Source organism: Nomascus leucogenys, chromosome 22a, assembly GCF_006542625.1.
Source record: "Nomascus leucogenys isolate Asia chromosome 22a, Asia_NLE_v1, whole genome shotgun sequence".
Classification (NCBI taxonomy): Eukaryota; Metazoa; Chordata; class Mammalia; order Primates; family Hylobatidae; genus Nomascus; species Nomascus leucogenys.
This window is the reverse complement of record NC_044402.1, coordinates 5471173-5498014: the sequence shown is the minus strand read 5'-3', so window position 1 is coordinate 5498014 and position 26842 is coordinate 5471173. Positions and strand designations below refer to the sequence as shown.

Sequence of the window (26842 nt, the reverse complement as noted above, 5' to 3'; positions counted from 1 at the left end):
TTTTATTTATTTTATAATTTTGTTTTAAAACAAGTTGGTTTAATCTTTTGAGCCCTACCTGGTGAGTAAATCTCTTTCTGTAAAAAAGTAACTTCTTTTTTTTTTTGACATTACTTTCTCTCAGTACTATTTATTTCCTTTAAAAGATGAGCTGGGTGCAGTGGCTTGCATCTATAATCCCAGCAACTTGGTAGGCTAAGGTGGGAGCTCAGGAGTTCGAGGGTGCACTGAGCTAGGATTGCACCACTGCACTCCAACGTGGAAAGAGCGAGACCCTGTCTCAAAAAATACATACACAAACACACACACACACACACACACACACACACACACACACACACGAAAAAAAAAATAATGGTTTAAATCAGGGTCCCAAATAGTCAAAGTAAACTATTGGGGAATGTGAGATGGTTGATACCATCTGGTGACAAGCAAGGTGTTTGATAAGATAACAGATAACAGGAGTTGAAAGTGATGGAAGTCGGGCCAGGCGTGGTGGCTCACACCTGCCATCCCAGTACTTTGGGAGGCTGAGGTGGGCGGATAACCTGAGGTCAGGAGTTCAAGATTAGCCTGGCCAACATGGCGAGACCCCCTCTCTACTAAAAATACAAAAATTAGCCGGGTGTGGTGGCGGGCACCTGTAGTCCCAGCTATTTAGGAGGCCAGGTTGAACTCAGGAGGCAGAGGTTGCAGTGAGCCAAGACCACACCAATGCACTCCAGCCTGGGCAACAGAGTGAGACTCAGCCTTAAAAAAAAAAAAAAAAAAAAAAAAGAAGAAAGTGATGGAAGTCATAGAGAAGCTGGGGGACCTAGGAGTAGAGTCACCCCAGAAGGAAATGAAATGCATATGTTCTAGTTAAAGATGCGTATTGATGATACCTCTGAAATCTACTACAACAAAAGCAGAGATCTTTTTTTTTTTTTTTAAAGCATAATCCCACAAGGACAAAGGAAACAAGAAGAGGATGACAGCAACAAGGTTTCAGAAGCCGGAAAGCTGATGAATGACCAGTGCCTAATAGCATGAGAGAAAAACAAATGCTAAGACATCGTGGAAATACTGGAAAGTGACCGAGTGTACACTGCTATGGAATCGCTCAAAGGTTCGGGCCTTAGTGACCTTGGGCACTTACAGGGGCGGGAAAGCGGGTTATGAAAACAGGAGCACTGGTTGAAGTCTCTTCAAGAAGCAGTTACTGAGAATCCCTCTCCCCTCGGCCAAGGGAGTGTCACAGTTTCCCCTCCATTCCAAGGTTTCATGTCAAGAGAGGACAGAGTTACAGGTGCCTAGACTGGGGGCAATCTGCACAGTTGGGGCACCGGCAGCACACAGAGAATAGGGAGCTTCAGGGAAGGATCCCACAGCCCAGCCCTTCTCTCCTACTCAGCCGTAGAACTCTGGCAGCGGGACTCACTGCCTCTGAACAGTGGACTCGTGGAGCTTTCTCTGGGGAATATCACTTAACTTTAAAGAAAATATCTAAAGACCTTGACATGAAACGTTCCCCAACAAAAGGGGAGCAGCCTGATCACTCTCCAGGAAGTGGAACCTATGTTGATAAGCTCCTCCCCAGTGAAGAGTGCATCCAGCAGCTTTTAGTCCACCCCGCAAAACACCAGCAAACAGCCAAGAAACACCAAACAGTTGAGAATTGCCTCTAATATGAAAGGCAGGTAGAAAACAAATTAAGATGGAAGAAACTGAGATTATAAAGGATGTAGAGGACATAGGGAAAACTACCATTAAGATCTCAGAGACAGAGAGTTGAGTGTCCTGAGAGGTCAGATTGCTGTCAGACATGGCCCATGGACATGGACATGAGCATGGACATCGTAAAATGGAACTTCCAGATTACAGACAATGGAAGATAGAAGGGACACCATTGGAAACTATCCAGAAGAAGCTGGCTGCAAAAGGGCTAAGGGATCCATGGGGCTGCAATGAAGCTTGGAGATACAAGGGCGGCTTTGCAAAGAGTGTTTCCTTTTTTGATGTATTGTTTAAAGGATTCAAATGGGGATTTGCTGCATTTGTGGTAGCTGTAGGAGCTGAATATTACCTGGAGTCCCTGAATAAAGATAAGAAGCATCACTGAAGATAATACTTGGAAGTATCATAGTGGTTTCTTAACTCTCCAAAATAAGATTTCTTCACTGTAGCCTACTCGTCTGGTTTGTCTCTTACAGAATATTAGTAAGATTTAACAAAGTAAAATAAAATACAAAAAAAAAAAAGATCTCAGAGAGAAAACGGTGGTACTGTACCTATGAGTCAGGGCAGAGTGCTGTGAGGAAACTTCAGGGAGCATACACGCTCCTGGAAGTTAAAAATGATAGCAGAAATGGAAAACAATAGGAGGGTTACAAAATCAGAGAAACAGTCTCTGAATTAAAAAAAAAAAAGTCTGTGAAGAGAGAAAACAGAAGAGATCAAAGAAATCATGATTTCTGAGAATTAACGGTCATGAGTTTCTAGTCTAAAAGGCAGGCTGAGTGTGGTGGCTCACTCAGTAGAAACCCCGTCTCTACTAAAAATACAAAAATTAGCCGGGTGTGGTGGCGGGCACCTGTAATCCCAGCTACTTGGGAGGCTAAGACAGGAGAACTGCTTGAACCCAGGAGGTGGAGGTTGCAGTGAGTCAAGATTGTGCCACCGCACTCCAGCCTGGGTGAAAGAGCGAGATTCCATCTCGGGGGGCAGTGGCGGGGGCGGGGGTGGTGGGGCAAAAAAAAAAAAAAAGAAAGGCATACTGAACCCGCATCCCATGAAATTTCAGAACACTGGAACAAAGAAGATCCTGCTAACTTCCAAAAAGAAAAAACAAAGGAATGGCAACTGACTTCTCTGCAGCAAGCCCAGAAGCTAGGTGCCAACAGAGCAGTGGCTTCAGCATTTCCAGGGGAAATCGCTTCCATGCTAGAACCCTACACCCAGCCTGGCTATCAATCATGTTTTAGGTAAAATAAATACACTTTCAGATGGGCAAGATCCCCCCAGAAATATTTCCTTTGCAATATTTTTTTCAGAAACAATTGGAAGATTTGCTCTGCCCAAAGAGTAAAGCAAAGAGGAATAAAATGCAGGAGCAGGAAACGGGGCACCCAATCGACAGGCGTGAAAGAACCCCCTGGGTCAACAGTGAAGAAAGATGCCAAGATGGGCAGTGTAGGAGGCAAGAGTCCCCAGTCCAGAGGGAAGCAGGCAGAAGGTTTTGGGAGCGATCTCCTCAAGAAGATGAACTTGATAGACTAGTTGATGTGTGCTGAAAGGAGATTCACTGGACAGGGAAAGGGCTTGGAGATACATTATCATTAGTATCATTGACATAAAAAAGTCAAGCAAAAAAAAAAAAAAGTCAAGCAAACAGAAATTAAGACAAATATTAACTCCAGAGAAAACAAAAGCTGGGCGAGAAAGTTAGAGTACTCATTCTATCCATGATGGTTCAGCTGTCCATGTCTATCTCCATGGTCATAATAATGTCAGTGTACAGATACTGACCTAACTACAACTGCAATACAGATGGGGAGACTGCCTGGACGGGAAGTGGTTGTGAAGGTACGAATGCGTCATTTCCACCTGAAAGACCCCAACTTGAAAATCAACAAGGAACAATATAATAAGCAGAATATTTATAGATATGGGGAGTACGTAACCAAAAGATCGGCTAAAAGAATTAAGCAGGAAATAGGGAGAGGTGGGCTGGAGGGCCACTGTATTTCACAAAGGCTTTGAGAACCTCTGACTCTTTAGACCACAGGCATCCCAATGTTGATAAAGGGAAAAATACATTTAAAACTATAACCAAGGCTGGCGTGGTGGCTCATGCTGGTAATCCCAGCACTTTGGGAGGCCAAGGTGGACAGATCACCTGAAGTCAGGGGTTTGAGACCAGCCTGACCAACATGGTGAAACCTCCATCTCTATTAAAAGTACAAAATTAGCTGGGTGTGATGGTGCACGCCTGTAATCCCAGCTACTTGGGAGGCTGAGGCAGGAGAGTCGCTTGAACCCGGGAGGCAGAGGTTGCAGCAAGCTTAGATTGCACCATTGCACTCCAGCCTGAGAAACAAGAGTGAAACTCCCTCTCAAAAAAAAAATTATAACCAAAACACCTCAGTCATTGAGGAAACCATCTATTCTAGAATAACACAACCCTACAGATTTGGGATGCTCAGCTGCCTTCGTGGAGAACCCAGCAAAATCATGTACCTTTGACGCATTTCCCGCTTTCAGGGACCTCACGAGCTCCCCTTGTGTGGCGATGCTGTTGAACAGCTCCAGCGGAGAGGCACAGGGCTCACTGTTGGGCATGTTTGCTATCTCTCAGGAACTACGTTCACAGCCGGCCTGAGGTCGAGGCTTTGTTCAGCAGACGAGTCAAGACAGGGGTGGGGGCAGGGAAGGAGAGAGAGGAAAAACGAGAGGTTAACAAAACATCGCAGCTGTTTTTCCTTTCCTGTATTGAGTCCTTTTTTCCGAAAAGGTTGTGAGGTGAGTTACAATAAAGGACATAGATAATATAATAAAAAGAGAAGCAGAAATTTAGGGCCACGAAGAAGAGGAAAACCATCAAATGCCAACGATGAAGACTAAAGGAGTGGCTAGGATTTACTGACTTAAGGTCTGAATTTACTTGACTAGGAGGGGCCCTCCTAGTCAAGATCAAGTTTGCATCTGGTGATGCCCCACCCAGTGCCCAGAACACAGGAGGACTCCTGTTTGCTCAGGGTATAAACACCAATGTGTTTTAATGAACCTAAGTTCATTGCTAAAAACTTTTGGCAAATTACTATTTGATTTTTTTTTTGAGATGGAGTCTCGCTCTGCCACCCAGACTGGAGTGCAATGGCGCAATCTCGGCTCACTGCAACCTCCACCTCTGGGGTTCAAGCGATTCTTCTGTCTCAGCCTCCCGAGGCTGCCTGCCACCATGCCCAGCGAATTTTTGTGTTTTTAGTAGAGGGAGGGTCTTACCATGTTGGCCAGGCTGGTCTCGAACCCTGACCTCAGGTGATCCTCCCACTTCAGCCTCCCGAAAGTGTTGGGATTACAGGTGTGAGCCAAGGCACCCATCCTCTCTTTGCTGTTTATCTTAATTGCCTTGGAGATGAATTCTCTGGCTTTTGCAGCCATAACTAATATATCGCTGAGCAAATGTCTTCCACTGCTGGTCAGCTGCTCTCAGACAAAGTGAGCTCTGGGGTAGGGGACAGGGCCTTACCTGTCCTAGGTTCCACATGAGGTAAGGACTGTCTCCAGTCTGTCCATTCCACATGCTGCCTTATTTAACTACAAGCCTTTGGAGAAGGTGTGTCTGCACCTCCTATTAGTCATGATTCACTATTACCCTTGCAGAAGGTGGGGACAGAGCAGACAGAGACTGTACCGCCATCAAACCCTTCTTGGCTCAATCACTTCCTCTTTCTAAGAGTCAAGTTTCCTAACCTATGAAATGGCGCCGCCAGGAACTTCTTCATCTACCCCAGGCTCTTATGAGAACAAAATGAGAAAAAAAGGCATGGTAGCACTTTGTAAACTGTAAAGCAAGATGTAACTACGTTACAAGTGCTGTTATTATGTTTCTTGTGTTTCTTAGGATTCCAAAGATTGGCTGAACTCCAGCTTCATTTTAACTTGCTGTAAAACCTTGGAGAAGGAAAATGACAAGGCTAGTGCCTGAGCTGCTAACTTTGAACACATCTGTACCTGTTATTGTCCTAAGCATCGTATATGTATCAATTCACTTAAGCCTTGCAGCAGTCCTATGAAATGGATTTGTTAGCTCCATTTTATAGATAAGGCACAGAGGGGTTAAAAAAAACTTGCCCATGGCTGGGCATGGTGGCTCATACCTGCAATCCTGGCACTTTCAGCAATATAGGGACTCTACAAAAAAATGAAAAAAAAAAAAAAATTAGCTGGGCATGGTGGTGGGCCTGTAATCCCAGCTACTTGGGAGGCTATAGCGGGAGGATCACTTGAGCCCAGGAGTATGAGGCTTCAGTGAGCTATGTTTGCGCCACTGTACTCCAGCCTGGGTGACAGAGTAAGACCCTGTCTCTAAAAATAAAAATAAAATAAAATAAAACTCGCTCACGTTAACATCACAAGGAAATGGCAGAGATGCGCTATAGACTCTAGTAGTTTGACTCTAGAGCCTACACTTTCAACCATTATCTTACAAATGACCTATCTTTATGAACCAAACATACACATTTGTGGTGTCATTTATTTTACTCTATCCTATCCATTTGTTAAATATTTGCTTTAAAAGTATGTAAACTGGCCGTGATGGTGGCTCACACCTATAATCTCAGCACTTTGGGAGGTCGAGGTGGGTGGATCACCTGAGGTCAGGAGTTTGAGACCAGCCTGGCCAACATGGTGAAACCCTGTCTCAACTAAAAATACAGAAAAATTAGCTGGGCATGGTGGCGCACACCTGTAGTTCCAGATACTTGGGAGGCTGAGGTGGGAGAATTGCTTGAAACTGGGAGGTGGAGGTTTCAGTGAGCTGAGATCATGCCACTGCACTCCAGCCTGGGTGACAGAAAGGTTCTGTCTCAAAAAAAAAAAAAAAAAAAAAAACAACAAAAAAACAAAAGTAGGCCAGGTGTGGTGACTCATGCCTGTAATCCCAGCACTTTGGGAGGCCAAGGAGGGTGGATCACTTGAGGTCAGGAGTTCGAGACCAGCCCGGCCCACATAGTGAAACCCCATCTCTACTAAAAATACAAAAATTAGCCGGGCATGGTGGCATGCACCTGTAGTCCCAGCTACTTGGGAGGCTGAGGCATGAGAATCACTTGAACCCGGGAGGCAGAGGTTGCAGTGAGCTGAGACCATGCTACTGCACTCCAACCTGGGCAACAGAAAGACCTTGTCTCAAAACAAAAAAAATGCCAAAAAGTATGTAAATCACGGGCACTGTGAGCGGTGGCTCACAACTGCAATCCAAGTGCTTTGGGAGGCAGAGGCGATTGCTTGAGCTCAGGAGTTCAAGAGCAGCTTGGGTAATGTCAGGTCTCTGAGTCCAAGCTAAGCCATCATATCCCCTGTGACCTGCATGTACACATCCAGATTGCGGGGTTCCTGCCTTAACTGATGACATTCCATCACAAAAGAAATGAAAATGGCCTGTTCCTGCCTTAACTGATGACATTACCTTGTGAAATTCCTTCTCCTTGCTCATCCTGGCTCAAAAGCTCTCCTGCTGAGCACCTTGTGACCCCCGCCCCGCCCACCAGAGAACAACCTCCTTTGACTATAATTTTCCTTTACCTACCCAAATCCTATAAAATGGCCCCACCCCTATCTCCCTTCCATGACTCTCTTTTTGGACTCAGCCCGCCTGCACCCAAGTGAAATAAATAACCTTGTTGCTCACACAAACCCTGTTTGGTGGTCTCTTCACACGGAACGAGTGACATGAGTGAAAGGTAACATGGATAGTGAGACCCTGTCTCTCCAAAAAATTTTTATAAAATAAAAAAACAAAAATTGAAAAAAAAGTATGTAGATCAAAATTTATTTAATTCAATGAAACTATAATACTGAAAACCAGGATAGGACAGCAGCCAGTTTCTTTCTCCTCCTTGATGAGAACCACCTCAATTCCCAGAAAGGGAGGTTTGGTGAGATAACTGACTCAGATAAGAAAGCATCCAGTTTAGGGAAGAATGCGGGAGTACCCTCTGCCTAGGGCTAGAGAGAACTCTCAGGCTCTCCCATTCCCTCCCCAGCAACAAGCTGAGCAAATCAGTCGAAATCCATTTCTCTCTAAGGTCTTTGCCCACATCAAATAACGATCAAACTCATGAAAATTACTTCTAGCCACAAATCATCAATCATCATGTCCAGAAACCTATCCTGAATTCTCCCAACTCTCAAAGCTGGGTGTTACTCTATGTGCCCTGCAATAGCAGACAAGAGGCTGATGGCTCCATTGCCAGGGAGTAGCTAAGCCAGAATCTGATTCCCAAGCCTCCTTGCTCATGTGCTCTCTCAGAATCCCTGCTGCTCCCTGCTGCCTGCCTGCCTGCCTGAAATGTCTCACACACTTCTCTGCCTGAACTCTCCTGATTGATTATCTTTCCAATTTGAACCTCAGCTCTTCACAGCCTCTCCTGACACCTGTGCTTCTGGGACCAAGTTGGTTGCTCCATCCTCTGTGATCCCCAAACACTCCTTTAGTAACTTTATGAAAGCACTCACACTGCAGTTTAGTTATTCATGTCTTCCCTAGCAGACAGCAAAGGTAAGTACTGGGTTTATTCTTCTGTGTACTTCTAGTACCTGGCACACAGCTTATCAACAAATATTTACCTAATGAATGAATCTCCTTCGTCATCTAGTTCAACTTTTTCCTCTAAGGTTTATCCTTAGAATGTTTTACTTGTTCCAGTTGAAGACCGATTCCCCCAGTAGACTTTAGATGGCCTCTTGTTTAATGTCCTGGTACTGAGTTGAGCCTTCCCAGATCTGCGGAGAGCCAGGCTGGTCTCCTGGAGTCTTCTCCAGGTCTCCCAATCCTAGTCTGGTTTCTTCACCCTCTGCTAACATCTGCCCACCATCCTGGTCACTATTTTTGGAATTCCTTTTGGTTTACCCTGTCCTTCCAAAAAATGCGGTGCCCCGTGTGGAAGGCAACAAGGCAGCAGCAGTAAGGTTTTGAAGTCAATCAAGTATAAAAATTATCCTTAAAAATTCCAGGGGAAAGTGCCAGGTAGAATGCCTGGGTGATCCCAGGACAGCCAATCTCCCACTGCAATAGAATAGATAACTGTTTCTTTGCTAGAGGATCAGCTAGATAAACCGGACTTGCATTTAGGGTCCATGTTGCAGGGAAAAACATGTGTTTATAAATATCAGAACTCCATTTAAGAAGCACAGGGGAATGAAATTAGACTGAGGAAATAGCAGATGATCATGATCACAAGGCATATACTTTGTGTGGGAATCATCCACACTATTGAAATCTTGTGTGTGTGTGTATGATGCAACTTTCTGTGTGGTCAGAGACAAGGAGAATGGAACTACCATCTTCCTCATTTCACGCATTTATCAGTTTACCCCATTTCTTGTGTAAATGTTCTTCTTCTCCCTACCTATCGACATCCTCCTTTATTTCTTTGTTGACTTTCAGAATTGAGTTGAACTTCAGAGGTTTTTCAACTTGGAGTTCATGAACATCTGAAATTACATTAATGCTTGCACGTACATTGGTACGTGCATGGTTTTGAGCAGTCTCCTGGCTTTCTTGCCTTTCCAAAGGAGGCTGAGATGCCAAAAGGTGAAGGACCATTGTCTTCAATGTTTACCACATAAATTGCAAATAGGACATTGAGTCTGTTAAGAGAAGTAGATTTACCTGTTTAACAAATACTACACTCTGAAACAAAGAAATGCAGTTATAACCAGTGAAGTACTCTATTTTCTTCCCTAAACAAAAGTACTGGGCGTGTAAAGGGCAAAACTGCCTACTTCACAGCAGACCTTCAAGGAGAAAGCTGAAAAGTCTCTTGAAAATTAACCCTCAATTCCCCCTTTACGAGAACTTGAATCTTGTGCTTATTCTGAAAGTTTCCACTGTTGTGGAGGAGCATAATAGGCACTTAAAGAAACTGCCTATTGTATTGGGATGAGGAGTGGAAAGAATTATAGAATTGTTTAACAGAACAACATGATGAAGACTTGGGTTGCATCAAAATCATCTCACAGAGAAGATCAGGACACACTGATTCTGCAATCTGGGGAAGGGTGGCATCAAGACAGCCAACTCTGGAGCAGCTGAGAAGAGAATGTGGCCCAGGAGTGTTTCTGGATCCCTGGAATGCCACCAGGAGGTGGAATACTATCCTTTATACCTTGGCCCCAGAGTGTAGGTGACAATACTTTTGGACTGGCAAGTTCCAAGAGGAGAAGAAAATGACTTCTTTAGAGCAAGGATTTCTTGACACCTTTTGGGACCCATCATGTTCCATTTTTTTTTAAACACTAAAAGAAAGATTGCTTTCCCCACCAAATAACACAATGAACATTATCTTAAAAGGCAGAGACATTAATTTATATGAAGCCAGGCACTAGACACTTTTGGGTGTCACAATAAGAATGACAATACGTTCTGATGTTGAGCACAGGAGGCTACATGAGTGAAAACTATGAAAGACAGCATGACGGTGCTGAGAGGCAAGCTACGGATCCAAGCACGCGACTGCTCAGCCAGGATCTCTGTTTCCTATGGGAGCAGTGAATTACCTGAACTTTGGGTCAATGGAAGAAGTAAAATGCATAATACCCTAATCCTAAGACACAAGTCCTGACCCCCTAAACCAAGGTTTTCAGCACTTTGGTAAAAACACTAACAAGCTCTAAGCCTGGCAAAGATGGCAATACATACCCAGGTTGTGGAGACACTGCAGAGGTGGCCACTGGTCACGCTGGGCAGTTGAGCTGCTGAGAATGCCCTGCCCAGCCAGAAATGGTCTTTAATACTCTTCCCCTCTTTCTTTCAGTTTCCCTTTAATGATCTTTAATACTCTTCCCCTCTTTCTTTCAGTTTCTCTTTTGAAAAAAGAGGCTCTTGTCTTTTTTTTTACCACTCCCCCACCCTGCATTCAGCTAAGGGTTTCTTATAAATCGCCCAGATTCTCAGAAACACTTGAGCTGTTGACCAACCTTCTTGATGAGACTGTCCAATCAGGAGTGGGTTGCCTGAGGCCAGGTTGAGACCAATGAAACCCTCTCGAGAATCGAGCCATTAGCTGGTTATTGCATCAGCCACCCCTCACCCCCCGCTGGCCTCCAAATAACCTCCCCACCCTCTTCCCATTCCCCACCCTCAGCGTCAGTGTGACTGATTTTGTGTAGTCGTGGGCGGTGGAAAGAGAAACTGTAAATTCCCCGCATCCATTCACAGAGGCGGCGCAGTGTAGTGGAAAGATCAGGAGTTCTGGGGTCACAGACGCCTGGGTTTCAATCCCAGCTTGGACTTATTCGAAACCTTGGGCAAGGGTCGCATTACTTTTCTGCTTCCCCTTCGGTTTCCTCATCTGTGGAATGGGCATGGAGAAGCCTGCTAACATTACCGTTGAGGGGACTAAATCCAACACTACGCAAAGCCTCTGGCACATGGCAGGCGCTAAATAAAAATGGGGGCCTCTCTCCTCGAGAAAAGCGAAGAGGTGGAGACGATGAAGGGTGCCAGTGGGAAAGGGAGACGGGGTGAGTCGGCGGCGCTCAGAGGAAAGGGGCGAGGGGTCGGTGGCAGGCTCCGCGCCCCTCACGGTGCCAGAACGCTGCGGGCAGCAAGCCGGGCTCTGAGGATACTCCCGGGAGGGGCAGGCCGCGGGGCGCCGCGCCAGCGTCCCTCCATCACTCCCTCCCTTGTTCCCTCACTCCGCCCCGGCCTTACTCCCCTCGCTTACCCTGCCCAGCCGGGCCCGTCAGCGCTCCCGGCTCAGCAACGGGTTGTCTCCTGCGCGTCCGTGGAAACGCCGTCCGGACGGAACAACTTCCGGCCCGACGGCACCATCATTGGCTGTTCACGCGGGGGCGGGGCAGAGGCCGCCACTCATTGGCTGGCGGCCCCGGCTCCCCGTCGGAACGTGACTGGACGGTGGTGTGCTGTCCGGTCTGCCTCCAGGAGAACGGAGCGCTTCCGGTGCGTGTGGTGAGCGGCGGGCCCCGGGCTGGAGGGGCCGGGACTGGGCAGCGCCCAAAGCGCGCCGCGCCTCTTAACGCGGTCTGTCATAGGCGCTTGCCTTCCTTTCACTTCCTGTTCCTTCAGAAAGCGCTGTGCCTTGGACCAACCTTACTTCTTACTATTGGCAGCTCAGCTAACTCCTATTCATCCTTCAAAACCCATCTCTGGTCGTATCTTGTTTGTTGCTTTCATCGCTCTGGGAACTCCGGGGGGATCTGTGTTTTGTGTTTGATTTCCACCCACACCAGACCCAGCATAGGGCTTGACAAAGAGTACTTAATCAGGAAATATTTGTTGAATGGGAATATCCTATTTCTTTTACTTTCTCAGCATCTCCTCCTCCCACCTGTTTGCATTCCAGAACTATTTTTAGATGCTGGGCATTGAATAGTGAACAAAACACAGAAAGTCCTGTCCTCATGGGGCTGACATGCTGATAGTGACTGTTAGAGTCACTCGCTCCTTCCTTAGACTCTTCTCCAGTGTCCCTGCCTTCCCTTCCATCTGACTGTCTGTTCCTCTTCGTTTAATCCCTCATCTCCTTCCAGAGGGAGCACGGGCACCCTGGTGGTGGGAATCTGGGTGCATGGTGGGTGGTGCCTGGGCAGAGGAGTTGAGAGTGGCCTCGGGACCAGGCTTAGCATTTAGAGAACAGAAATGCCAAATTATTTGCAGTGCACAGTTCCATTAGTTTATAATTAGTCTTTCATATTAGTTCCATCCGAGATGAGCTGGCTGGCTGGCTTTAGAAGTTGTTGTTGTTGTTGTTGTTTTTTTTGAGACAAAGTCTCACTCTGTAGCCCAGGCTGGAGTGCAGTGGCGTGATCTCCACTCACCGCAACCTCCGCCTCCCGAGTTCAAGCAATTCTGCGGCCTCAGCCTCCAGAGTAGCTGGGATTACAGGCGCGCGCCACTACACCCGGCTAATTTTTTTTTTTTTTTTTTTGTATTTTTAGTAGAGACAGGGTTTCACCATGTTGGCCAGGCTGGTCTTGAACTCCCGACCTCAGGTAATCCGCCCTCCTCGGCCTCCCAAAGTGCTAGGATTACAGGCGTGAGTCACCGCGCCCGGTCGTTTTATTTAAACTCTGGCTTTGCGTGTGGAAGTTGTTACCTGCCTGGAATGGGCTGCGAACTGGAGCGGCATTACTAGAGGAGGCTGACTACAGACATTTATGGAATGATGACCTGAGTTGTAGACCAGTGGAACCCTCAGGCGAATGGTGCCATTTGGGGGTAAGGTGTGGAAGGGGTTGGGTGGTTGATTCCAGGGGACATTGAAACCCATTGTCTAGAAGAAGAGGTGGGTAATAGGCTGTCTGGAATGACTTAGCAAAGGACTTGGAGGGCATCTGTTGATGCTGACCTGACTCCACCTGTTGGGGGATGGAGGCGGAGCTTGGCGTGTTTGATTAAGGTTGGGTGCACTGGGTTTTCTTGGAAGTTGGTCTGTTGCCTGAGCGTTCTGTGCTGTTCCACCACGCCCTCTGCTGTCCTAGGAGTGCCTAGCACCCTTCTTTTTCTCTGGATTGTACTTGGTGCTAACAGCACAGAAGTAAAACATTACCAAAGCACTTCTTTCTGGGAACTAATTGATAACAATGTATTGTGCATGATGGTTCAGAATTTCAGAAAGAATTTTTTTTTTTGAGACGAAGTTTCACTCTTGTCGCCTGGGCTGGGGTGCAATGGCACGATCTTGGCTCACTGCAAACTCTGCCTCCCGGGTTTAAATTATTCTCCTGCCTCAGCCTCCCGAGTAGCTGGGATTACAGGCGTGTGCCACCATGCCCGGCTAATTTTTGTATTTTAGTAGAGACAGGGTTTCACCGTGTTGGCCAGGCTGGTCTCGAACTCGACCTCAGGTGATCCGCCCACCTCGGCCTCCCAAAGTGCTGGGATTACAGGCATGAGCCACTATGCCCTGCCCAGAAAGAATTTTTTTTTAACAAGTAGAAATTCATTGCAGCGTGAATCTGTGTGTTGGGAGTGAAACGGGTGGATTTGGATCATGCCCTCAGAATTGCTCCCTGCATACTTGGGTAGACGGACACCTCAGGACCTTAGCCTTATGCTGTGGGTCCGTCTCTCCAGCTGGCTGCTACAGAGATGGGATATCTGGGGGAAGAATGTTCCAGGCAGAGAGAAAAGAGGGAAGGGCTGGAGCACAGGGAAAGGGTGCAGGGGAAAGTGGCAGGCCTTTCCCACCATGGATCCTGGACATCTTTTGATTTCAGTATTTTCAGACCTAACCTCGTTCATGATGATGAGCATATGTTCTCACTTGTTGCTAATAAGCAGTGCAGCAGGTTTTCTTTATACATTTATCTTCATGGCTTTATACATCTAGCAAACATATGCTAGTATTTGTGTAGGATAGAGTTCTACAGTGGGGTTGCTGGGGTGAAAATGATGTGTTTAAACTTGTAACACATATGACCAAAATGGACCTTCCAAAGGCATTTTTAAAGTCCTGTCTCTTTCTCTGTAGGCATTGTCTCTTCAGGTCTTCTTCTTTTTTTTTTTTGAGATGGAGTCTTGCTCTGTCACTCAGGCTAGAGTGCAGTGGCATGATCTCAGCTCACTGCAACCTCCACCTCCCGGGTTCAAGCAATTCTCCTGTCTCAGCCTCTCGAGTAGCTGGGACTACAGGCGCCTGCCACCATGTCCAGCTAATTTTTGAATTTTTAGTAGAGACGGGGCTTCGCCATATTGGTCAGGCTAGTCTTAAACTCCTGACCTCAGGTGGTCCACCGGCCTTGGCCTCCCAAAGTGCTGGGATTTCAGGTGTGAGCCACTACGCCCAGCCTAGGTCTTCTTTTATGTCCTTCCATAAAAGTTTTAGTTTTCTTTCCTTTTTTTTTTTTTTTTAATTTTATTTTTTGAGACAGAGTCTCACTCTGTCACCCAGGCTGGAGTGCAGTGGCACAATCTTGGTTCACTGCAACTTCCACCTCCTGGGTTCAAGTGATTCTCCTGCTTCAGCCTCCCGAGTAGCTGGGACTACAGGTGCATGCCACCACGCCTGGCTAATTTTTGTATTTTTAGTAGAGATGGGGTTTCACTATGTTGGCCAGGCTGCTCTCGAGCTCCTGACCTTGTGATCCCCCCGCCTTGGCCTCCCAAAGTGCTGGGATTACAGGCGTGAGCCGCCTCACCCAGCGCTTTTTTCTTTTCTTTTCTTTTTTTTTTTTTTTTTGAGATGGAGTCTCCCTCTGTCACCCAGGCTGGAGTGCAGTGGTGCAATCTCAGGTCATTGCAACCTCCACCTCCCGGGTTCAAGAGATTCTCCTGCCTCAGCCTCCCAAGTAGCTGGGATTACAGTTGTGTGCCACCAGGCCTGGCTAATTTTTGTATTTTTACTTAAGATGGGGTGTCACTATGTTGGCCAGGCTGGTCTCCAACTCCTCACCTCAAGCGATCTGCCCACCTCAGCCTCCCAAAATGCTGGGATTACAGGTGTGAGCCACTGTACCCAGTCTTAGTTTTCTTCATGTAGGTCTTGCTTATTTTTTATAGATTTGCCCCCAGCTATTCCATAGTTCTAATTTCAAAAATTTTATCTTCTAACTAATTAGGCCTGGTATGTAGAAAAGCCTTTTTTTTTTTTTTGTATTTATTCGTTTTCTTTCTTCTTTTCTTTTTTTTTTTGAGTCAGAGTCTTGCTCTTGTTGCCCAGGCTGGAGTGCAGTGGCACAATTTCTGCTCACTGCAGCCTCCGCCTCCCAGGTTCAAGCGATTCTCCTGCCTTAGCCTCCCGAGTAGCTGGGACTACAGGCACCTGCCACCCTGCCTCGCTACTTTTTGTATTTTTAGTAGAGACGGGGTTTCACCATGTTGGCCATGCTGGTCTCGAACTCCTGATCTCAGGTGATCCACCCACCTCGGCCTCCTGAAGTGCTGGGATTACAGGTGTGAGCCACCACGCCTGGCCTGTGTTTATTCTTACGAGTCTTGAGTTGGATTTCCTAGGTGACATGGTTTCCTATAACTACGTACATATTCTTCCATGCACATTTTCTGACGCTTGACTTTGTTTGATCTTAGGTGGTCTGGCTTTGAATGACAGCAAGAACTCCGTCTTTAATGGCTTCATTGGTAGCGTATGATGATTCGGACTCGGAGGCTGAGACAGAGCCTGCAGGAAGTTTTAATGCCACCGGCCAGATGAAAGACACTTCTAGTGTGGCCAGATCACCTGGGCAGGATTTTGCATCTGGTACACTGGATGTACCCAAAGCAGGGGCACAGCCCACAAAGCATGGCTCTTGTGAAGACCCAGGGGGCCATCGCCTTCCACTGGCTCAGCTTGGGAGAAGCGATCGGGGATCTTGCCCCAGCCAGAGGCTACAGTGGCCCAGGAAGGAGCCTCAAGTCACCTTCCCCATCAAAGAGCCTTCTTGTTCTTCTCTGTGGACGAGCCATGTTCCAGCCAGCCACATGCCCCTGGCAGCTGCCCGCTTTAAGCAAGTAAAACTCTCCAGGAACTTTCCCAAGTCATCTTTCCGTGCTCAAAGTGAGTCTGAAACCGTAGGTAAAAATGGCAGCTCTTTTCAGAAGAAAAAGTGTGAGGACTGTGTGGTACCCTATACTCCCAAAAGACTAAGACAGCTGCAGGCATTAAGCACGGAAACAGGCAAGGGTAAAGAGGTGGAGCCACAGGGGCCCCCTGCAGGGCGTGCCCCGGCCCCTCTCTATGTGGGCCCCGGAGTGTCTGAGTTTATTCAGCCGTATTTGAATAGCCATTATAAAGAAACCACAGTTCCCAGGAAAGTGCTTTTCCACCTGAGAGGCCATAGGGGCCCTGTCAACACCATTCAGTGGTGTCCAGTCCTTTCTAAGAGCCACATGCTTCTCTCCACTTCTATGGATAAAACTTTCAAGGTAAGACTTGAATGAAAACTTCTGCTTTCAGATGCTCTTAGGAATACACTGCTGGAATAATAGTGAAGTGGAGGGAGGTTACAGGCTGAACTCTTTTTTGTGTGTAGATTTCTGTAATTCTGTTTGTTGCATTCGAGAAAGGGTCATCTGTGGTCAGCCCTGGGTTGTGGGTACCTCCTGCCCCAACCCTTCCCTGATGCTGCCTTGCTCAGGTCACCAGAGGATACTGTTCCTTATCCCTCTCGGAGGCTGTGAGGGAGGAGGTGAGAGTAATTAGTGGGAGAAGAAAAGCAGGCCCAGGACCAAGCCCTGGGGACTGGGGACATCCTCGGTGACCCTGTGGAGCATTGAGCCATGCCAGCTCTGTGTCTGGTGCTGTGCCGGTTTCAGGGGCTGTTGGGAGAGGTAGGTAGACCCAGCCCCTGGTGTCAGGACTTGCACAGTGAGGCAGGAGCCATGGACAAGTAGACAGACTCAACCCTGAGCTGTGAGTACGGGCCCCCAGTAGGACACACAGATGCTCTGGGAGCCCAGCCTGGGAGGGCTCGGCGAAGGCCTCCTGAGGAAGGGGAAGGTTTGCTTGGGGATGGGGGCAGAAGGGCGTGCTTGGCTGCAGGAGCCATGTGTATGTGTTGGCTCCAAGCATGAGGGCCTGGGAGCTGGCTTCAAGCATGTGTGGGTGAGGGACTTGAGGCTGGGGAAGCAAGGTCAGGGAAGGTTGCACGTGCCCTTCTGGGGACTTCTGGTTTTACATGGAAACTCTTTTTTGCATTGTCTTATTTATTTTACAGGCTACTGAAGTGATAGTAATGCAGTCCCCCAGTATGCAGGTACAGTGTGATAGGTTGTTGTGCCCACCTGGGACCTGTCTCCAGCCCTTCGAGCTGTGCACTGCGTCCTTCCTCTCTCTCCTTGCAGCTAGCAAAGCACCTGATATGTAGCGGGTGCCAACTCAATGCTAGCTGAACAGAAAGCTCTTGGAAAGGAAATAACTTCGAGAGACCTGGCTTCACATCCAGCTTTGCTGCTGAGTAGCTAGCTGGTTGACCACAGGCCGGCTGCCTTCCTGTGGAGTCTAGTGTCTCATTTGTAAAAGGGCAAAATCATAGCTGGGTCATGTGCTCATGTGAGAAAAATGCTGAAAAAGTGCCTTGCACAGAGCCAGGTACCTCATAGGCGCTCAGTAAATGGTGGTTCCCTTGCCCTTGTTTCCTCAGAGTTCTGGAACCAACTTTGCTACATCTTTTCACTTGCAAATTACATTTTGAGCTTTTCTCCCTCGGAAGCATTTTCTTAAGTGAAGAAAGGAAGCTCCAAGTATAGAGATGTCTTTGAAATGAGCTGAATTGATGGGTGGCATTTTTAAGTGGTGAACTGAAGTCCTGAAGTGGCTTGTCTGTGCTCTTTTCTAGCAAGATTCAGAGTCCTGTGGGAGAGAAAGTCATATTCTCTCTTCAGCCTGGAGTTCCAGGATTTTCCACTCAGGTCTTTGGTGCTTTTCCTGCCATTCCGGGGGCTGTGAAGTATGCGCGGAGGCTTCTGGCATCCCTGGTGTGGATCATAGCATGCTGGGATTGATCCTGTGGCCCCGGGGCTTCTCCGCTCTCCTTCCCAAGTCTGCGCTGCAAGGGCTGGAGGGTGGGAAGCCCATCTGGAGGGTTGCTGGTGGGCCTGGGCAGTGTCTGGCTGGCCCTGGAGGTTGAGTGGTGGTCCTTGTCCTCCCTGTGCTCACCTTCCTGTTGAGGCCTTCTTTCCTCCATGCTTTTCTTGCGCCCCATGCTCTCGAGGGTCCTCTCCCTTTGCTTTCCTGCCTGTTAGGTTACTGACAGTTGAGGCCCAGCCTGGAAAGTCTGAAAAGCTCCCTGTTGGGTCCACTGAATACGTGTTTAGTGGGCTCTAGCCTTGTGCAACGTCCTGTTTTAGGGGCTGGAGAAATAGCATTGATCGAGACATACAGATCCCCCCACTTGAGAAGCTGGCAGGTTGGCAGGGTGTCTTCATGTCCAGCCTCTCACCTCTGGGCGTCCCTCATGACTGTCTGCTGTTTGAATGTTCTGCTCCCCACTGCTGCCCGGGGGCCCTGGGAGCAGGGCCAGGGGCCTCCCGCCCTTGTCTCTTGTTGCAGGGGTGACTGCAGCCTCGCCTCCTGGGGAAGTGCCATGGTGCAGCCAACGGGCTGGAGTTGGGGTGAACAGTGGCGTCCAAGGCGCCCAGTCTAGGGGCTGGCACGCGGCAGGGGCTTTGTGGAAGATAGTCCTGGCTGTGGGGTGAGTCACTTGAGGGGCACAGGCAATCCTCTCTGAGGAACCTGGAGGGAGAGAGAGGGCAGCCTGGCCGAAGGCAGCACAGGCTGGAGGAGGAGAGGGATGCTATGGGCAGAGATGGGCGGCGTGCCCTTCACTCAGGGTACTGCCTCCTGGAGAGATGTGGGGACAGCAGGTGTGTCCTGGTGGATGCCTACCTGCCTGCTCACCTCTGGAGTTCTCTCTCCTGATGGTGAGGGGCAGACCTGGGGCCCTGTGGGACTGGCCTCCGCCTGGTGGCGTGAAGCGCTCCCTGGGCCCTGCTGGCAGAGCAGCAGCTTGGGTCACTTTTGCCTGGGAAATTTAGATTTCCTAAACAGAAGCATCCCCATGTTAGTTTTTGAGCAGAGAGCACCTGAATAGAGGCATTGATTTCTGGCCTTGTGGAGTAGACGAATGTGCCAGGCACGGTGCCACTGGGGACGTGGGGGAGAGATGTTTCTGCCCCTATGGAGGGGAAACCGTGAGCAGCCAACGAACTGTGACACCTCATGACCAGAAGAGGGCGCAGTGGGCCCAGCTTGGAATGGCAGTGAGGGTGGCTCGGACTGAGGGACTGTGGTAGGAATGCCCTGCTCCTGGGCGATTCAGAGATCTGGGTCCAGGTCTGTGGGGCTGCCCTGGGTGGGGCCAGGTGCCGCTGCTGTGCCCGCCTGTCCTGAGGAGACTGTGTGTGCTGCCGGTGATGACACTGGCACGGGCGCCTTGGGCTGCCAGGTAGCTTCTGGGGAGCCCCGCCCACTGCACTGTGCACCCTGGGTGCCTTCCCAGGGCAGAGCACATTTACTGTCATGAGGTTGGGCCAGGGTCAGCATGGCTGCTAGGGTTGGCATCTCCTGACCCTCTTTTTTTACTGTGGTGTCGTGGACATGAGGGCTTTTATAAGCCATAGATACAAATGGTGGGCCAGGGCCCTCTCTGTTTTAAGATATTTGACAGTTTTCAGTGATGGGGTTATTTGGCAAATTGGTTTTGGGCAAATTGACTTTGAACAACTTTTCAGTGTGAAGAGTGTATGGCAGGGGCTGGAGGAGCCAGGATGGGAAGATGGATTGGGAACCGGTGGGGAGCCAGGCAGGAGCTTTGGCCAGAAGTCCCGGCTGAGGCCTCAGGCTTCCTGGGCCACCGGGTTTATGCGTGGCCTGGCTGGGCGGCACGTGGTGTTCTTTTCCCTCCTTGGTGTCAGAGGTGGGGCAGCATGGCAGATCTTGGGGACCTGGTGATCTGGGGAAGGCAGTGTGTGGGTGTGGTTAGTGGGTCTGGAGTGGGGATAGGGCCTCGGGCACAGGCAGGAGTCCTGGCTGGCTGCAGCCCAGTCCCTGGAGGAGAGGAAATGGTGGGCGCAGCAGGGAATGAGCTCAAAGAGGCGGGCGCAGCGGTGTACCCTTCGCAGGGTGCTTTCCCCCTGCCTTTTGGTTAAAATCTACCAGAGTGTCTTCTGGGCCCCTGCTGGATCAGGAAGGAGGGAAGAGCTTGGGGGCTGGGTGACAAGACCTGCTTGGGTCCTTCCTCTACGGCCAGCCCCTTGGTTGCGTGGTCTCTGGCAAGTTACCTCACTTCTGAGCCTTCATTTGAGTATCTGTAAAGTGGAGAGAATTAAACATGCTTTGTTGGGTTTTTGTGAAAAGTAAACTATATTAGTTGTGAATCACCGAGTGTAGTGCCTGGCACATAGCAGGCACTTAGTGTGTGCTCGAGTTCCTGCTTTTCCCCAAGAATTTTCTCCTTTCCTTGACTTGTGCTCATGTCTTGTTTTACACAAGTAGCCACGGAAGCATATCAGCTTCACCTAGCTAGACTTTAAGCTTCCTGAGCCAGAACCCATTTTTATATTCTCCAGCATCTGGCACAAAATTGTGTACATGTTAAGTGATCAATAAAGATTAAAACAAATTTTTTGGATTTTATCTCAAGCCTTTGGGAAGGGATTGTCTTTTGAGTGGATAAATCATATTCGCCACTAGGGGGCACAGTAAGACTTAATATAAGCAGCTCATCCAAGCTTCTAGAATGTGGAAGAATCCTTGATTCAAGGTAACATTTACTGAAAAATGCTTTCTTTCTGATCAGGAGAAAAACAACACAGTCCAACTTATTAATCTAAAGAACATGGAGTGCCAGTTCCTTCATATCCTTAAAACGTAGCTTTGGAATTCATACATTTCAATTGGGCACATTACAGTGGAAAGATACTTACTTTAATATGTTCTAAATGTTCTGTGAGCTGTAAAATATGCTTTTATTAGTTTTGAAAAATTTACAGCTAGAGAAATTAAGTAAAATAAAACAGTGACTCATAATTCTGCACCGCTGCTCTTTCCTGACGATCCCCTCCTCCCCTTGTCTGTGAATGTGCTTGCTTTTTCATAGCTGTGATCCCAGCATGGATACCCTTTTATATACTCTTTTCATCTCCCAGTGAACTCGTTTGGCTTAACGTGTTTGAACACCCACTGCACGTAAAGGTAGAAATTCAGACTTTGATGCCTTTTTTTGAAGGAAAACATGTACGTGGCCTGCTTTAACCAAAAACACAACCAGCCTTTATTGAATGCTCCCATGTACAGAACCCTCTGCCAGGCACTGAGAGGGAGTCCCAAAGGAATAAAATGTGTTTTCTGCTTCCAGGGACCTTCTGTACCTGTATGAAAACCTGCAGTTCTGAAACACAGAAGGTTTTTAAAGAAAATATATGAATTAGGTGTTTATTTGCTTTACAGAATAATTTGCTCTAGAAATTCTTTTAGTAACAAGTTTCCTTAAAATACTTTAAAAAAAACCTTTTAATTTTCGATCATGAATGTAATAGATGCTTATTGTGAAAAACCTTAATGATGCAGGAAATATGAAGTATGAAGGAGAAACAGAAATCATTGATAACTCCCAACCCCAAGTCAGTGCCTCATTAACATGAGGGACCTCCCTGGTCTGGGGCCCTACATTCCTATCTGTTTACATAATTGGGCTTATTGCATAGTATGTGCAGTTTTGAATTCTTCCTCTGCTGCCCAATCTTTTGTAATGTGTAGGGGGAGTTTTTCTACCTTATTAAAAACTTTTCCCTAATATATGTTTATAACTGTCTCAAATTTCGTACTTTGCTTCATCATTTCCATGTTGTTTCCTATAATTTCCTGCTTTTGTTTAAAAAATAATCAGTATTACAGTGAATATGGCTATACATAAATGTTGTCTTTTTTTGCTGCCTTAATGCAGTTAAGATGGGCTTTGAGGCCGGGCGTGGTGGCTCATGCCTGTAATCCCAGCACTTTGGGAGGCCGAGGCGGGCGGATCACGAGGTCAGGAGATTGAGACCATCCTGGCTAACATGGTGAAACCCCGTCTCTACTAAAAATACAAAAAATTAGCCAGGCGCGGTGGCGGGCGCTTGTAGTCCCAGCTGCTTGGGAGGCTGAGGCAGGAGAATGGCGTGAACCCAGGAGGCGGAGCTTGCAGTGAGCCGAGATCGCACCACTGCACTCCAGCCTGGGTGAAAGAGCGAGACTCTGTCTCAAAAAAAAAAAAAAAAAAAAGATGGGCTTTGATTTACACCCAGGCATCCAGGCATTAACTAAAGCCCTTGTGTGTGGTGAGTGGGACCTGATTAGATTGGCAAACCTTCAGTACCACTGTTGTACTCCTTGGCTCCCATGCCAAATCTTCTGCTTGGTAGCTGTGTGACTTTGGGAAAATCACTTAGCCTCTCTGATCCCCTAGTTCCTCACTGGTAAAATGGGGATAATTGGTAAATGGCCACCAATTAAGGTTGTTGCTGTAAAGCTGAAATGAGAAGATCCAGCCTAGTGCCTGACAAGGGAGAGGCTGAGGAAGCATGTTTCCGATTCCCCTGTACCTGTATTGATTAGTTATAAAACAAAGTGTAGAAAAGACAAATCACCCAGAATCCTCCAACTTACTGTAACTCTTGTTTTTTGTGAATCTTTTCATTGTCTCTATGCACACATTTTTAAAGCGTTTCAATCTCAGTGTTCTTGAGATAAATACTTTTAGAATCTAAAGAGTTTGAGGATTGTCTGTGCCAAGCCATTCATGCACTCCCTTTTCATGTACTGAACACTTGGCAGGTCCATGTTGGAGAGCTGGGTCCCTGTCCCCAAAGTGGTCACATTTAAAGCGTGGATGAGAGGATGGAGAGCACTAGCCATTGCTGAGCGCTTACCATGTGCTAGGCATGTTCTAAACGCTCCATCTCCTCTTCATTACAGGCCTGAGAGGCCACTTCTGTCCTCATTCCCATTTTACAGATGAGGAAATTGAGGCACAGAGAGGTCAAGAGACTTGTCCGTGGTCACACAGCTAGTAGATGATAGAGACAAGCAGGGAAGCTTCAGACTCAGAGCCTGAGCGGAAAGAGCTACCACCACTCACGCTGCCCTCCCGCCTCTGAGAATAAGGGATGGAAAAACGCATCCCCTTCACCCAGGTGGTGTCCAAGCTCCATCCCAGCTTCCAAATTTTGTGGTTCTGTTAAGGGACATACGGAGAAGAGATGATTTCTGGGGTGGTTTGGATTTGCATTTTTATGTATTACAGGATCCTGTTGATTTATCATTGTTAGTGAATCTGATTATATTAAGGTATCTTAGATGTGCTTTGTAGAAAGTGATATATTTCACATTGAAAGACAAGGAATTTATGGCTCTAAGTGCCAGAGTGAGGGTTTATTTCAGTTTTGAAAGAATTATTCTTGATGGATTTTACAAAATGAGATTGAGAAATGATTAGATGTGTGGAGTGAGGAGTCGTGGAGCATTATGCAGATGATTGGCAATTTATTCTAAGCACGAGGCAAATCTATTGGCAATGAGAGGCACAGCTGGGAAGGAGGTTTGGCTGGTGGTAGTGGGCCTTTGGTATTTGGGGAGTGAATGATTAACAGTGCATCCAGGGCAATTAGATGAAGGTGAGGAGAGAATGGGTGATGTGTGTGTGTGCGCATGTGCGTGCATGCATAGCGTTCATCTGGTTCATTTGATAGAGACCCATAGAGGGGAAGACACTTGCCCGAGGACACACAATAGGTGTTTGCATGCTTCCCAGTCTGGACCCTATATTTGCTTCTCTTCTTTCCCATCTTCCAGAGGACTTTCAGAATCACCTGAATTACCCCAGGATTGGGAGTGAGGGGCTTTAGACTGGTTGGCAGCAGGGCTGCCGAGCCTCTGGGAAGAGCCATGAGATTCCGAGCTGGAATCTTCTCTTTGTGGGAAGTGAAGTTTTTTTTGACACTCCTCCTCCCCCATGTGAAAACCGCGACGTTTCTGAGGCCAACAAATGAGACATTTCCCAGTTCCAATTGCCTTACAATCTTGTATCTTACAGAAAAAACCTTGGGTTGAAGAGGAATAAGAAAAGGAAAGTGTAGCAGAACCCAAGCTGCGTTTTCCACTTTTTAATAACTTCATTCCATATAACTTAAACAGTTTGGTGTACCAAGGGCAGGGCCTTGTGCTCACCAGATGCTGACAGGAAGAAGACAGCTGTGTGAAGGTGCAGGCTCTGTCCTGGAGAAGCAAGCCTCATTCACTCTCATCCCATGTCATTAAGGGAAGGATAGAGCAATTTGGAAAAATGCTTTTAATGTAATTGAAAAATGCAGATTGCAAAATTGGCGCACTTAGGAATTGAGACAGTCTAGTAAATTATTTCTTGTTGCTTTTAAAACTCGTAGACAGTAGACTCTTAAAGGTGCCTGTCTAATGCCCAGTGATGGCCTGTGTCCAAATGAGTTGTTTTAGATTTAATTTGTTTTATCATAAAAGTGGTAAAATTTTGGAAAAAAATGCAAGAAAATGGCAGAAATTAAAAGATAAACCACAGACCCTTCATTCAAGCCTAATGACCGTGAACATTTTGCAAGCAGTGTTTCCTTCTTGTCTTTTTTCCCTACATATATCAACTAGTTTTAATCATACCATAGGTACTTTGTTTTTGTAGCTTGCATTTAAAATCATAGGATGGTCATTTCTCCCCCAGATTGTTAGTATTTTTTCCTCTTAAGAGAAGGGTTAGGTAAGTCATTCTAACCTTTTAAGCTTTTCTTCTAGCTTCTCTTTTCTCATCAGGTGTTTTGTCTATTCTCCCAGATGGACACAGCTCTCATGCAGACCCCTCATATACTGGGGGGAGTGGAGAAAGCCGGGGGACAGAAGCACTGAGGGGCAGTCAGAAGGTACATGTGAGTGAGACCAACTGTGTCAGCCCAGGATACCTGGAAGCCTGCCTTCACCTGGACTCCCCTCTGGCAAGCTTCCTGAAGTTTCCTGAACTTGGCAGAGGACAGTGTACCTTGATCTTCTACATGGAATACTGTGGTACTGGCTGAAATGCAGGGAGGATCAGAAGGGCTTTAGAAACCTACAACCAAAGCGGCCCTAGAACTCTGCTTTGCCAGCGCTCGTGGGGCTGTTCTAGGCCTGCCTTTCCTCGCCAGGATCGTGGCACTGGGGAGCTCGGCCGCCCCATAGAACGAGGGCTATACAGAGATGAGCGGCACCCCCGGGGGCTGCTGCTGCTGAAGGTCATTGACTTTGCGACTCTGATTGCTTGGGCATCTTGGATGTCCATGGATTGAGCTTCTTGGTTTCTCCTCTTTATTTCTTGGCCTTTCTGTTTTATTTTTCTGGGGAATTTCTTCCACTTTATCTATCTTTCAATGCTTTTTTTGAATTTGTATTTCTGCTGTCATAAACTTTTAAATTGAAGAATAATATATATCCAGGGAAGTGTTCTGTCATATGTTTACATTCCAAGAGCTGTTTCTTATTTTCTGAATGTTCCTTTTTTTAACATAGCATATTGTTTTTTATTGTATATTTACAAGGTCTTTTCTTAGCTCTTTGAGTTCTTTGAAAGTTTTCCTGTTTTCTGAAATGTTTGTCTCTTTCTTATCTCCTTTGGTCTTTTTTTGTTTTGGTGTCTGTGTTCCATGTTAGAGATTTCCTGCTGCTCATTCCAATTAGGGAGGGAGGACCTACAAAGCTGACCTGACCAAAAGCTGTGTGTGTGTGTGTGTGTGTGCACGCACACACACTTGTGTGGGGGCAAAGGGACTTTGTTTGCAGCGGGCCGGATGCAGGGTTATGAGGCGGCAGGCTGGCGCTCATCATAGGAACCCACTTGTGATTATTTTTATGTATTTCCTTGAGCCTGGTCAGCTTCTCAGGGAGGGGTCTTCTCTGGGTGGGCTCTTGGCCTGCTGCCAGCCTTCCGGCATCTGAGCTGGGGAAGAGGGTCAAGGTCTCCGTGTTTAGTGTGCAGACTGCACTCTTCATCCTGTACTCCAGCTTGGTTTTCTCACTGTCCAGCACGTTTTTTCCCACTAGTGTGCAGATCTGTGCTGCTCTTTTTGGGGGCTCTGTAGTGCTCAGTGTCTGACACACACCATCATTTATGTGTAAAAGTGGCTGCGTCTTCTCACCCTCCACAGCAGCAGAATTATTACCTTTTGAAAATGTCTGCTAATTTAATGGTGTCTTGTTTGAGAACCAAGTGAGTTCATTTACGTACAGCTCTTTTAGAACAGGCCTGGCACTTCGTTCATTCTAAACAAGCATTTGTTATCCTGGTTCTTGTCCATCCATCTCCTGTAGTCTTAGCGTTTCTCTTATCTGGGCAATTTACATACTAACAATATTGACCTTTCATCATATTTCACCCTCTTCCCTACCAGGGTGTTGTGTGGTGTTGAGTTTTGGTATTTCATTTTTTTTTTTTAACAGAGAAAACCTGACATTTTTCGTCGTCAAGTCTCTGGCCCTTTCCCTTTGTAATTGTCCGTGGCTCTAGAGCATGGCATGTCCTCCCCTGCCTGAGATCTGATAAATCGTCACCTATATTTGACCTTCATCTAGTAGTGATTAGCTTGAGCCAGTTTCAATTCTCGTCAGTGGGTCCAAGGCAGGCCTTGCGCCACCATGAT

The 26842-nt window shown here is 47.3% G+C and overlaps 2 protein-coding genes and 1 pseudogene across 6 annotated transcripts in view; 2 read left to right on the top strand and 1 right to left on the bottom strand.

The window, feature by feature from the left end:
* Positions 1-11507, bottom strand: part of WARS1 (tryptophanyl-tRNA synthetase 1) — a 41455-nt gene extending 29948 nt beyond the window's left edge. The window contains exons 1-2 of one of the 3 annotated variants that reach the window (XM_030803844.1): positions 11436-11507; positions 4219-4368 (exon numbers count right to left, since the gene is read on the bottom strand). In XM_030803844.1, coding sequence (XP_030659704.1) covers positions 4219-4320 — 102 coding nt within the window. In that variant the 5' untranslated portion in view covers positions 4321-4368; positions 11436-11507. Of the gene's footprint in view, positions 1-4218; positions 4369-5861; positions 5896-10408; positions 10770-11435 lie in introns of those variants that run through there. The other 2 variants (XM_030803845.1, XM_030803846.1) reach the window with 2 other exon arrangements.
* Positions 1700-2227, top strand: LOC100580204 (annotated as a pseudogene). The gene has a single exon (XR_001113720.2). The product of XR_001113720.2 is annotated as an NADH dehydrogenase [ubiquinone] 1 beta subcomplex subunit 3 pseudogene (transcript).
* An 84-nt stretch (positions 11508-11591) lies between the features above and the next one.
* The window catches only part of WDR25 (WD repeat domain 25), a 157753-nt gene continuing 142502 nt past the window's right edge, over positions 11592-26842 (top strand). The window contains exons 1-2 of one of the 2 annotated variants that reach the window (XM_030803842.1): positions 11592-11671; positions 15761-16597. In XM_030803842.1, coding sequence (XP_030659702.1) covers positions 15776-16597 — 822 coding nt within the window. In that variant the 5' untranslated portion in view covers positions 11592-11671; positions 15761-15775. Of the gene's footprint in view, positions 11881-15760; positions 16598-26842 lie in introns of both variants that reach the window. The other variant, XM_030803843.1, reaches the window with a different exon arrangement.